General features: G+C 38.2%; 2 protein-coding genes across 2 annotated transcripts; one reads left to right on the forward strand and one right to left on the reverse strand.

The window, feature by feature from the left end:
- Positions 1-231: 231 nt before the first annotated feature.
- Positions 232-2,156, forward strand: LOC105040118 (transcription factor MYB61). Its single transcript, XM_010916500.3, has 3 exons — positions 232-518; positions 690-819; positions 916-2,156. The coding sequence occupies exons 1-3, from the start codon at positions 386-388 to the stop codon at positions 1,862-1,864; spliced, it is 1,212 nt and encodes a 403-aa protein (XP_010914802.1). The 5' UTR covers positions 232-385; the 3' UTR covers positions 1,865-2,156.
- Positions 2,157-6,324: 4,168 nt separating this feature from the next.
- Positions 6,325-11,935, reverse strand: LOC105040120 (pectin acetylesterase 10). The gene is made up of 12 exons (XM_010916503.4): positions 11,653-11,935; positions 10,291-10,373; positions 9,982-10,111; positions 9,779-9,852; positions 9,467-9,553; positions 9,260-9,384; positions 8,986-9,046; positions 8,686-8,739; positions 8,513-8,590; positions 8,120-8,225; positions 7,888-8,033; positions 6,325-6,584 (listed from the first exon to the last, which is right to left on the reverse strand). Exons 1-12 carry the CDS (start codon positions 11,801-11,803, stop codon positions 6,477-6,479), a joined length of 1,203 nt encoding a protein of 400 aa, XP_010914805.1. The 5' UTR covers positions 11,804-11,935; the 3' UTR covers positions 6,325-6,476.
- Positions 11,936-12,189: the final 254 nt, after the last annotated feature.

Below are 12,189 nucleotides of genomic sequence, written 5' to 3' on the forward strand. Positions count from 1 at the left end.
GCTTGATGAGACATACATTTTAGATGATTAATCCCCATATCCCACCTTAAAAAGAAGAAGTAAAAAAATGAGGGCAAAGATTTTTTTTAAAAAAAAAAAAAAAAAAAAAAAAAAACCTTAAAGACAATCACACCCACTTGATTGTGACCTCTCTCTCTCTCTATTTTTTCCTTCTCCTCTTAATTCAATTCCCTCCTCTCTATTGCTGCTTCATTATCTCAGCCTGCACACAATCTCTTTCCACAAACAACCCCCAGCACATCTCAGAGATCAACACCCAGTCATCATACCCACAAACGGCCTCCTGGAGCTGATAATTCGAAAGGATCCAATACCAAACCCTCTGGTGCTGTGAGGCATTGCGCTTGTTTCTCGATCGCTCCAAATGGGGAGGCATTCCTGCTGCTACAAGCAGAAGCTAAGAAAAGGCCTCTGGTCCCCAGAGGAGGATGAGAAGCTCCTCAAGCACATCACTAAATACGGCCATGGCTGTTGGAGCTCCGTGCCCAAGCTAGCAGGTAATTCAACCTCTCTGGCTTATCAACTCCGACGACAAGAATGCATCACAAAAAAGCATGATAAGTAACGAAGAGCAATTCTTTTCATCCGTCATACCGACCAATCTTTCCTTTTATGGGATACTGCTCTGCAAATATTTCCGAATTCTAAGTCAGAATTATGCATCTCAGGGCTTCAAAGGTGTGGGAAGAGCTGCAGATTGAGGTGGATAAACTATCTGAGGCCTGATCTCAAGAGAGGCTCCTTTTCGCAGCAGGAGGAGGACCTCATCATTGAACTCCATGCAGTCCTTGGCAACAGGTACCAATCAACCACTCAGTGTCCTTCAGCTCCATTCTACATACCACATCTCCTAGAATTCGGTCTCATATATCTTTGCTTCCTCCCCTTCTTCAGATGGTCTCAAATTGCAGCCCAGTTGCCCGGGAGAACGGACAACGAGATCAAGAACCTGTGGAACTCCTGCATCAAGAAGAAGCTGAGGCAGAGAGGCATTGATCCCAACACCCACAAACCACTTTCCGAGACCGAAGGCGGAGAAGATAAGGCCGGATCCAGCGAGCTGAAGCCTCTTGCCCCTCCCTCGGGCAACTTGAACTCGGTGGTTCCTGAGTTTGCTCCTCCAGTGATGTCGATGGTGGACAGGTCGAACTCGGAGAATTTGGTAACATCCACCAAAGATTTCTTTCTATACCGGTTCGCCGCCGCAAGCCATGAGAGCTCCTCCAGCTGCCAACCGACAAATTCGATGGACTACTTGCCCCTCCGGAATTCGACTTACAGTCCCAGCTCATCGATGGACCAAAATCTGCCTCTCTGGTTTAACCAGAATTCCAGGTTGCCTGACATGAATCCCGAGTTCACTTGCAACATGATGATGACTGCTGCTCTTCCATCAGGCTCAAGGTCCACTGCATCGACCTCCATGGGTTTAAAGCCCACGGTTGGTATGGCAGCAGACAATTCTCTCCCAGGTTTCCAGTGCTTGGAGGCCGGTAACTCTAGTAACAACAGTGCAAGTAGCGGCAACAGTGGTGGTGGGGGGATTGAGTTGCAGAGCAACAATTCTATCTATGAAAGCAGCATCTTCCAATGGTCGGACTTGGTGTCCAACAGACAAGCTGAAATCCAACTCGGAGCTGAACCGGAGGACCTCAAATGGTCTGAGTACCTCAACGGTACCATCCCTTTGTCCGCGGATATCCAAAACCAAACTCAACTTCTTAATGGAGCTGTCAAGGAAGAGAACCAATTCCCAATCGACGGGTTGAGTTCATGGCTGCAGCCTCCGGAAGTATTTGGCAAGGACTTGCAGAGAATTTCCACAGCTTTCAAACAAATTTAAATCATCGATACACGTAACGGTCCTTGTGGAGCCTCAGATTCGCAGAGTGGAGGGAGAGACTCACAGAAGCGGTCCTTCACGCAGAGTTACAAGTTAGAAAAAGGCTTCTTCTAATAGTAACTTCACAACGAGCGCACCATTAAATTTTTCTCAATGTAAATAGGCTTCATGATACAAAAACCTTGAGTCTTTGTTGATCTTTGGATGGTTGTGGGAATAAGGGCAGAATAAAGCTTGTTTCGGTGTATGCTTGTTTTTTATTTTTCATCTAATTTCATTATTTTGGAACTCACATATTGACGGCATCTCATGTAAACAATCATATCTCTGCTTCAAATTACTAGACTCTCCTTCCATTTTCTTTTCCTTCTATTAATAGCATCATTTTCAATGAAAAAGCCACGGTTTCAAGTGTAACAAGATACGGTATTCCTATCAAAAGCTCTCAGAGAACTCATTAGATGTCAACATTCGCTTCCATGAATACTACCCTTCCACTGTCTGCTTTTGGGAATGAGTTGTAGCTGTCCACCTCTAGCTTACTCAACTGATAGCTACTAAAATGATCTCAACTCCAATTGGATGACTTCAGAAGAAGCAGCCTGGGATGGGTTGGTTCTGTATTGCCAAGCAAGGCAGCGTACTTGCCACAGAAGAAAAGAGAAAAAAAAATCCCCTGAAAGAAAATAAGGATCCATTCAATTCACCTGCTAATAGAAGGATGATGACTCTAAACTCCTATTAACCATGATGGTTCCCTCCATCTCTAGGCAATATATCAAGATCCATTTTGGTCTAGAAAGATTCCCCGCCCCCAACTTTTCTTTTGCTTTGCAGAAGATAAGACCTTTTTATGATAGTATCATCTAGAAAGGAAGAACTTGAGAAATAAAGGAAAACGTGAGAGATAATTAGGTATGTGTTGTCTATTCCCAGCGCCATGCTGTCTGTTCTCTGTGTCTGCTCTCAATATTTTCTCATCGTTCCGCCTGCACCCGAGAATTATTCTGCTTTGTTTACAGTTCGCTCCAGGGACCACTTAGAGCATTGTTTTTGTGTGCGCTTATGCTCGGTTCCTCTGATGGAGGTCTTCTTGAGGTTGTCAAGGGAAAGGGTTGCATGATAGGAGTGGATGCGTTTTCTATTTGCATGATCAATGCTTGGGAAAAGCAAAAGGAAAAAATAACTTGAAGGATAGGGAGGAGAGGGGTCTATTTCTCTTGAGAAGAATCTTTACCTCTTTAAGGTTCATTTCATATTTCATATCCTTCCTTTTTTTTTCCCCCTCCTGTGCAACAGAATTGCCATCACCAGCTAAAACTTTCTTGACGAGGTAGGATTGATAGGGATGGGCTACCATGCTTTAAAAATGAGGCACATCACACGCTAATGTGTATTAATCAATGGAACAAGACAACTATTCATTATACGGAAACTTGAAAAGATTGACTTCAGATGAAGTAATGATAAAATATCTGATGATCAGCTGGTAAAGAAGAAATAGTGAAGAACATCAAGCTCGCACAATTATGGTGGGGGCATGTCCCAAGGAACAACTATGGTTGTTTTGCTGTATAAACAGGTTTATCCATCTTATTTAATTTATGCTGGTCTTCTTGTCTATTCCAATGCGTCGGAACCATACCGGTAGATTCTTTTTGTTAGGGGACAAAAGAAAACAGGAGATCAAAAGAATCTAAATACAATGAACCATTTGATTTGAGTTGGACACAGAGTGAGAGCATCTAAGAAGGTTTAGTGCAAGCCTCTATCAACGGGATGAGGCAAGCCTAAAGGACACCACCAGTTTGATTGCAAAGTACCCACAAGCACAGGTGTAAAATGAGCAGATTTTATGCAGCATTGGCTGCATGAAAAAAGCTTTTCCCCTTCCCTCTAACAATACATTATCATGCAGAAGTTTGCGGATTGCAATGTAATTGGAAGTGCATGAAGGCCATGGGAGTTTGAGGAAAAGGTTATCCGACTGATTAGAAAGTGAATGAGAGATGGAAAATTCAGTCGGTTTCCTGAGCTGAATTTAGCTTGGCATAACTTTATCTGATAGCTTAGTTGTGATGTTGAAGGATGCTGAAACCGGAAATTACAGGCACTACCTTCATCCCTTAAAATTCTTGGAAGCACAGGTCAGAGTAGAGTTGCTATCCAATGAGCCATCATTAGGACCTCAAGCAGGGGAGGCAAAAGAAACATGTAAGTGTTAATATCATTCTAAGTTGCGAAACCAAGTCGTGCAATTTATCTTTTTTGGCACAAACTGACACAAGACAGACTACTGGCTTACTTAAGTATGTGGTCAATGACAAATGGTGGCAATGGCCCTGGGAATCGAAGACAGATCATAGAAAATTAAAAAAAACAAATGTACGATACTCAGGTCTGGATGCTTTATTCCCTCGTCTGCTAATTGTTTTCAAGGAGAAGACAAGGGCACTCTCATAAACATACTAAGACGGAGATTAATATAAAACGGCAGAAGGCAAAAGATGAAAAGCTCTAATGGACGCGACGTAGAAGCAGGTCATCCCAAGAGGCCCTCCTTTCTTGGGAAATTAAGTGGACATCATCTAATATGAGCGGGGGAGGGATTCAATACAAGCATCAAGCATCACAGACCACCCCAAGTAGCGTGACTTCATGTTATTATGAGAAATTGAGAAATCCAAATAGGCCTCTGGGAGTAAATATCTAGATATCTTGTGTTGTGCCATTGTTACCACTAAGCTCTGTCTCCCTGCTATAATTTTTTATTGAATCTTTCACCTGAGAAAATAAAAATAAAATTATCGAATCTTACCTCTAGTTCATAAATCGGCGATACCTTTCTGTGATACTTAAGTAATTTACCATGACCACTGCAACCTAAAGTGAAATTAATAATATGACACTGCAAACGGATAGAAAGATAGGACTACTAGGACTGAAACCGGATCGAATATCAATATATCCATATTTATATTTATTTTACCTGACGAATATAAATATAGATACGGATATTATTTGGATACAAAAATTCATATCTATATTTATTTTAAATAAATATGGATATAATTTAAATATTAAAAATATATATATACTCACGAATATAAATTGGATAATTAAACTTTATGACTACAGAATTAAACATAATACTAAATAGATGATAAATCAAGTTAATAGCATGTTTATATGGCTGTGTATTTCTTAAAAATTAATAATGCCATATAAAATTATATAGGCTCATGGATAGATTCGGATACGGATCGGATAGTTGTCTATCCATATCTATTTTTCTTTTACATATATGGATACGGATGCGAATATTAATCAGGTCCTCAAATTTCTATCCATATCCAGATTGATTTAGATACAAAAATAAATATGAATAGATATTATCCATACTATTTTCACCCCCAGGGACAACCCACAACAAGAACACGTGGCAAACAACCAGGCAATAGTCACCCAAATCAGAAGATACTGGATAAGTTCTTAGACACAAATAAAAAGGATTATACATAGGAAAGTGAAGCCAGGCAGATTACTTTTCCTAATTAGACTGAGACGCATCTGTATTTTATTAACTTATCCCAAAAAACATTTCAGCCCATTTTTAGTCACAAACAAAATTCTCTATTTCAGTTAATAGATATGTGCTGCTGGGGTGATGGGCAACCAACTGCATTAGAAAGTAACGATATAAATCCTGACGCTAAATAAAAGCCGCTATATTTCCCAAGTTTTCCATTCTCATAACGACCATCATTAGATTTCTTCTTAGATGTTTGATACATGCCAAACTTATACAGAAAAGGATCCCAAGATTGCTGGACTCATGAGTAGAGAAAAAGAAATCCAAAAAAGAGGTGTCTAAGAGAAAAATTCGTTTTAAGTCGCAATTTTCATGATTCGATGCATAATAAGAGTCCTACGTCCTCAAAAATGCAGTTTGTGTTATAGCGAAACTTAAGGTAATCTTCATGAGGAAAATAGCATGCCAAACAAATCTAAAACACTTCCGTAACAAAGGCAAATTGGCAGTCAGTTCATTAGTAGCTCAAACGTGCATCTATATGTGCATTGGAACCAGTATATTCCTAAGCATATCATATCATTTCTAGTTTCAATGTTTGAAGGGACATATTAAGGGATGTTTTTGCATGAATACAGAAACTTCTAGGGAAAGTTGGAACCAGGATAAACATTTCTGAGCAATGGGACAGAGGGTAAGCTTTCTTACCAGAACTTCTATTGTCTTCCTCATATCTTTCCATGACCCTCTTATGGTTTTCCTGATTGATCACGCCCTAGAATGAGAATAGTAAAACTGCCAAGATGCTCAAATATACACATCTTGATCAAACTTAATTGTCTTTATCAAGAAGGAATACAACAAAATCTTTCTTACAATAACAACCACCAGAATTTTACCACCTTTCCTCCTTGAATATAATGATGAAAGAATATATGCTGGACGGTAGAAGAGAGCATATCATTTGCGCAAGCAGAATTCTCTTTTTGCTTCTGCCTTGTTATCCTGTGATCTTATTATGAATATGCAACTACAACAAAATACAATTGGGGTAATATTTTGACAATAATTGAATAAATTTTAGCGGGGTACAAGATTATGGCATGTCTTGTCACAAGGATATGGGCAGTCTATTTCCTTTACTTCAGCTCGATCAAAGTACCAGTCACCAACAGATTTTGCAATCCCCTGAACATGAACAGCCAATGTAACCATCAAAAAAACAAAAAAAAGCCAATGTAAATGTATTGAGTGTGATGAGGACTCTAACATTCGTGAAACAGAAACGGATAAAGAATTCTGGTTTCATAGTATGTAGCTAAGAACATGTTGATGTAGAGGGCTAAAAAGCAAAGTTTTCGATCTTCATTTACTTTTTTACAACATCAAGAGATTCTAAAAGCTAAAATATCAAAATTTATATTTAAACGCAACAGATCTAGTAGCAGTCGCATCTCAATGTTTCCCAAGCAAGCATTCATTGGTGTATGCATCTGCCTGTGTTTAATTTCTCTGTATATGTTTATCCAGGAGGATGATCGTTCTGAGTAAAAGAACTAGGAATTTTTGGAATTTCAGCTCCTCCATTTTTTGACATGTCCTTAAAAAGAAGAAATGAAGAGATTTAAGACACCAATTCAGGCAACAGGAGAACATTGCACTTTTTTTTTTGGGTTACCAAAAACTAAACTCCTTACAGTACGCTGATGGAGATCTCAAATTTTGAACTGTCAGCATAGCTTTGAAGGTCACAGAAGATATTGGCAATCAGACAACTAGTTTCCCATTTAAGATGAGAATCTACCTCATTTCTTGTGTTGTTTATATATCAATTAAATTTTGGATCTTTCTAAGAAACTAAGGGGAAGAAAAAGCTCTATTAGATAATCATACAGCATCAGCCTTGCCTCTCAGACACTGCCATGGATAAACAGAACGATGACAAGTCCATGAATTGAAATTTGTTTTGGATTCTTCTAACTATATTTAACACAAGCATCACTTTTGTTAAGCATATTTACCATCTGGTTACTGTACTAGTCCAAATATGATTAAAATTCTCCTATTAGTCCTGGTACACTGATCACTAAATAGTAGGCTCCTATCAAGAAAACCCTAGTTATGAAGTTGCAGCCACTTTAAATTCTGATGTTGAAACTCTTCCGCAAAGTATTTTGGTATTCTAGGAAAAGAGCCCACTCAAAATGACCAATGAAAAAAAAAAAAAAAAAAAAAAAAAAAAGAAGAGAAAATCTGTATGTGGTTTAACTTATTACTCCATCTCCCACTCAACAGATAGTATCATAGGCTACCATGAAATTTATCTCTAACACTGAAAATAAGGAGATAGTTCAAAAACAAGGCGATAGTTAACATGTTCAATTTTCTCATATCTCTATCAAATGCATAGAAATCGTTTTTTACAATTTTCAGATTTTACTATATAACCAAGTTATCTCTAACCAGAAATGAATGCCGAATATAGTGATACCTTGTTTTGGATATTTGGAGAGTTATCTCCGTACCATGTATCCTGCCTCTCTGATTGGCAATGAGCAAAACATGAATTAATAAATAACCCATTTTGCTTGGAATTTGAGAACCCTTTCGTGGCGTCAAGCATTTGGTTTCTGAAGCCTGAACAATAACACGTACGAATTACATGGTAGTACTGATCATTGTTGATTAAACCAAGCAGTAAGAAAGAAGAACCCAATCAGTACCTTGCAGAAACCTTATTTGGTGATCGTTGCATTTCGAATAATTAAATTTGCATGCTTGCCAATAACCTTTAGGATCAGCATTCTTGGTTGCTAAACTTTGCTGAATCTGATGATGTAATGAAGGTGGAAGAACAACTTGTTAGAATGGAAGCAAACAATTTCTCCAAATAAAAAGAAAGAAAAAAGAATGGAAGCAAGCAATAGCTATTCCTATATTTTCATAAGTCCATATTGATCAATCCAAAAGAAAATCTAATTTAATTTTCATAAGAAAATAAACAAATAACATGAGGAGCGCCACTAGAATTGCAGTCAGAACAAGATCTGCCATTGGTCATTGAAACAACTTGCTATTAAAAAAGACCCATACTACAGGCTAAAACTGGAATATACCTGCCATACATCATATGCTGTATTCAAAAGAAAAGTTGGGGTCTGAATGTTGCTCAATAAGTTCTGTGGAAAGAAGCACTGCAAAAATAAAATAAAAAGAGAGGAAAAAGGTTTTGATCACACTGTTTCTTAGTAATTCTGTATGAACATCTTTAGTGGGAAACCAAGATTACCGAAGTTGCGTCCATCTTGGCAGTACAAGTTCCTGGCAAGTTCTTGGCCACTCCCTTTCATAAGTAGCGAATAAAGATGTCAGCATAATGATCTCATAAGCACACATAAAGATTGAGACCCATAAAAACATGCACACATTGTGAATATGAAGGCCATTGTTAAGTGCAAAGCACATTTTCAGTTATCATCATATTATATTAAGTATAGTTATTGAATGGAAGATCCACTTTAATATCTCTTTTATCCATTCCCACCATCCTTGAACATATAAAATGAGAGTAATGATATAATGATATTACCTGCAGTGTTACTACACCTTCATAGAAGGATCTTAGAGTGTGCCCACCGGCTACATCAGTACTGCAATGCATAGAGAAACAAATAAATATAACAGACATTCAATACTAGTAAAAGTTAGACTGGATCATTTATCACTTTATAACACATCGCAAAATTGTCCGTTCATATAATTATGGGAGATTACAGAGTCATTCAGAAAAGATAAAGTTAATAAACTATTCCTTGGCAACCAATGAAGATTAGTTTCATAACAAGTAAAAAAGTGAGCCATACACATCAAGGAACAATCCAGCATCAGCAAGGCACTTGACTTTAGTGTTTCCTGGAAATAATGCCCGAAACTCATCACAGTGCAGTATGGAAGCCAGACCCCCAGCAGAGCATCCAGCAAGAAGGGCCTGGAAACATCAATTACATAAAATAAGAAATGAATTTGAAATCATGACCAAAATCTCATATAGGAGTAAAAAAAAAAGAAACCTGGTTAGCTGAATGCATTCCTTTTGACATCAGGTCTTCCATAGCAGCTGAAAAGATACGTTGTCCTCGAAAATAAAGGCCAGCAGCCTATGTATACAGCCCAAAAAATTTATAAGGATCAGCTGAAAAGATTTGTATGTATGCATGTATGTAAAAACAGACCCGATCACTACTTCACAGGAATTGTTTTGGCTGAAAAAATGTATAATCATAGAAGACTAGTCGCACCATTATGAGTCTATTGACTGTGGGTACTATATTGTAGTTCCTATGAAAGAACTTGCAATGAGATTTAGAAGTTATCCCACTAACCTCATTATAGCCTTCACCTGCAAATGAGGCACCATCACAGTAACGAATTCTAATTCTGTTCCAGTTGTAGAAGTCTGAAAGCATTATAACCAAAATGGACATGACATTGAGTCAAAGACTCGACCAACCACCAACAGTTTATTTCCTCAAGTAGAAAAGCTACAGCACTAAGCAAAAATGCAAGTGTTTTGGTTAAAAATTACCTGGATTTTCTTCAGGTTTGTTGCTCAATATTCCAGTAAACTGTATCTGCTTCTCCATGTAGTTTGATGAACCACGACGAGTTGTTTTGCGGTATACACATGAGCTAGTATCTTTGCACCAGCCTCCCCCCTAATGTATTCAAAAATTGTATTTGAGCAAAAGTTAATGAAGGCTCAGCTCTTAGTTGCATCATGTTGGTGTATGATCAGTGTGACCTCTATTACTAGCATGCTGCAGGTCACATGGATTAAAATTTGGAACCTCTGAACTCCAAGATCTTTTTAACTTTTTAACCATATGTCATTCACCTCTAGTTCAAGGAGCCAACTGTTTGCTCCTGATCCAGACCCTGCATGCAGGTGGTATGCACCTGGTGTTCCATCCAAACAGACTGCACGCACCAAAAAAGATGGTTGATCAACAAGTAATTATCTGTTTCATCCAAACTGCTTGCTTGAGATTAACTTTAAAACCACTAGGAGAGATAAAAGAAGAGGATAGCACATAAGAAGAAAGATACAGGCATTAGTACCTAGTGGATCTAGTTTGATTGCTGTCTTACCAGCTCATTCCAGATTAAAGTGAATGAAGAAAGTGATGTTCTGGCAGTCCTTTTCTCACAAATGGTTAATACTTGGTGCCCAAACAGAATGCTTCTATTTTCTGATAAACTTAGAACAACATATTTTTACTTATATTTGTTCCCGTTAGGAGATCCAGACTTAATAAACAAGACAATGTTCAAACTTGTTATGGCTCATAAAATTGCAAGAAGTTATTGAATTTCTTTCCTTGCAATCATTCCTTGCTTGAATACAGTATCAGATTAATATGGTATTTCAGATAAATAGGATCTCGAGAAAACGAAGACCCTGTGGTGAGGAGCATTGTTGGGAAATTTTAGCTTGAACTAAATTTACAAATTAGGCAGATATATCATTGGAGCTCTGTTGACATAGGAAATGATGAAACCAGTCGCCACAGCAGAAACAGAACTATGAAGTCGAGAAATATATCTCTGAAAATCATTACATGGCCACAAAAAAGGAATCTCGCAATCTAGTATGACAGTTGAAAATTATAAATTTGATTATATTTTAAAAAAATAACAATGTTTGTGTATACGTGTGTACATTTTAAGATCAAGAAACACAAACTGACTATAAAACATAATTTAGAAAAAGGTCTTTCAGAAAAAGGGGAAAAAAGAAAAATCATATCAAAAGATAGACATGATGGAATTCAGGGGGGAGCAGCAAATTGACCTCTTCAAACAGAAGCAAACAGGAATGACAGAAAGGCAGTCATAATGACCACAACAAGTCAAATGAGCATTAAAAATTTAAGGATGTACGTACTAATAGATTATTTATAAAACTTGAAAGAAATTAACAACAGCAGAACATAGATCAAACAAATAAGAGACGTAAGGAGCAGCACATCCAATAATTGAATATACACTATGCAATTTCTCGAGCATCATAAATAATAATGGCATAAAATACAGTTTACAGTTTTAATGATTACAAAAGCATTTTTTTTAAAAAAATGAAAAAAAGTGCATTTCAGCAAATCATTCGTGGGAAATATTTAGAAAAAAGAACAGAAGAACTTATACCAAATAAAACAGGGACACATAGGAGGAGCGAGGGAGGCAGCAGAGACCATACCAGCTCCCTTTTCCTTAGCAGATTGAATGAGGGTCAGATCTACAAGGAGAGGTTGAGTGGCAATCACATTAACTCCATCCAAGTAGTCATAGCCCCGAACCCACCTCACCACAACCACCACGAGCAGCCCGACGACCCAGACAGCCTTCATGGGTTACGGGATTCTCTCCTCCCCTCTCTCCCTCCTCCTGGTTCTGGGCACTGAAGAAAGGGAGATGGAAGAACAGGGGAGGGACCGACCAGCTCACCTCGGAGACAGGACAGCCAAAAGGAGACAGAAGGCCGGCTGTGTACAAGAGAGTGCGTGATCCTACCGAAAAATGGAGTCTTTCGAGGAAATTTAGATACAGTGAGTAATGCGCTGTAAAGAAGGCTACCATTCCCACCAAAAATATGAAATAAATAAAAAGAAGACTGATCTGCGTGTCTTTACCCGTGTTTCACGGCGTTATTTGTTTTTTTTTTTTTTTTTTGCGTAAGTGGGCCCCAGATTAAGTGGGGTAATTTAACGCGAGGATTTAAGGGTTTTCCTTAAAT

This window comes from Elaeis guineensis, chromosome 1 (genome assembly GCF_000442705.2).
Source record: "Elaeis guineensis isolate ETL-2024a chromosome 1, EG11, whole genome shotgun sequence".
NCBI lineage: Eukaryota > Viridiplantae > Streptophyta > Magnoliopsida > Arecales > Arecaceae > Elaeis > Elaeis guineensis.

Bases quoted from the DNA above. Each gene is read 5' to 3' on its own strand.
- LOC105040118 (XM_010916500.3), top strand. From the start codon at position 386: ATGGGGAGGCATTCCTGCTGCTACAAGCAGAAGCTAAGAAAAGGCCTC. The intron at 519-689 runs GTAATTCAACCT...TATGCATCTCAG, and splicing joins CTCCGTGCCCAAGCTAGCAG to GGCTTCAAAGGTGTGGGAAG. The intron at 820-915 runs GTACCAATCAAC...CCCCTTCTTCAG, and splicing joins CATGCAGTCCTTGGCAACAG to ATGGTCTCAAATTGCAGCCC.
- LOC105040120 (XM_010916503.4), bottom strand. From the start codon at position 11,803: ATGAAGGCTGTCTGGGTCGTCGGGCTGCTCGTGGTGGTTGTGGTGAGG. The intron at 9,047-9,259 runs GTATGGCTCACT...TATGCATTGCAG, and splicing joins GCTGGATTGTTCCTTGATGT to TACTGATGTAGCCGGTGGGC. The intron at 8,591-8,685 runs GTAATCTTGGTT...TTATTTTTGCAG, and splicing joins CCAAGATGGACGCAACTTCG to TGCTTCTTTCCACAGAACTT.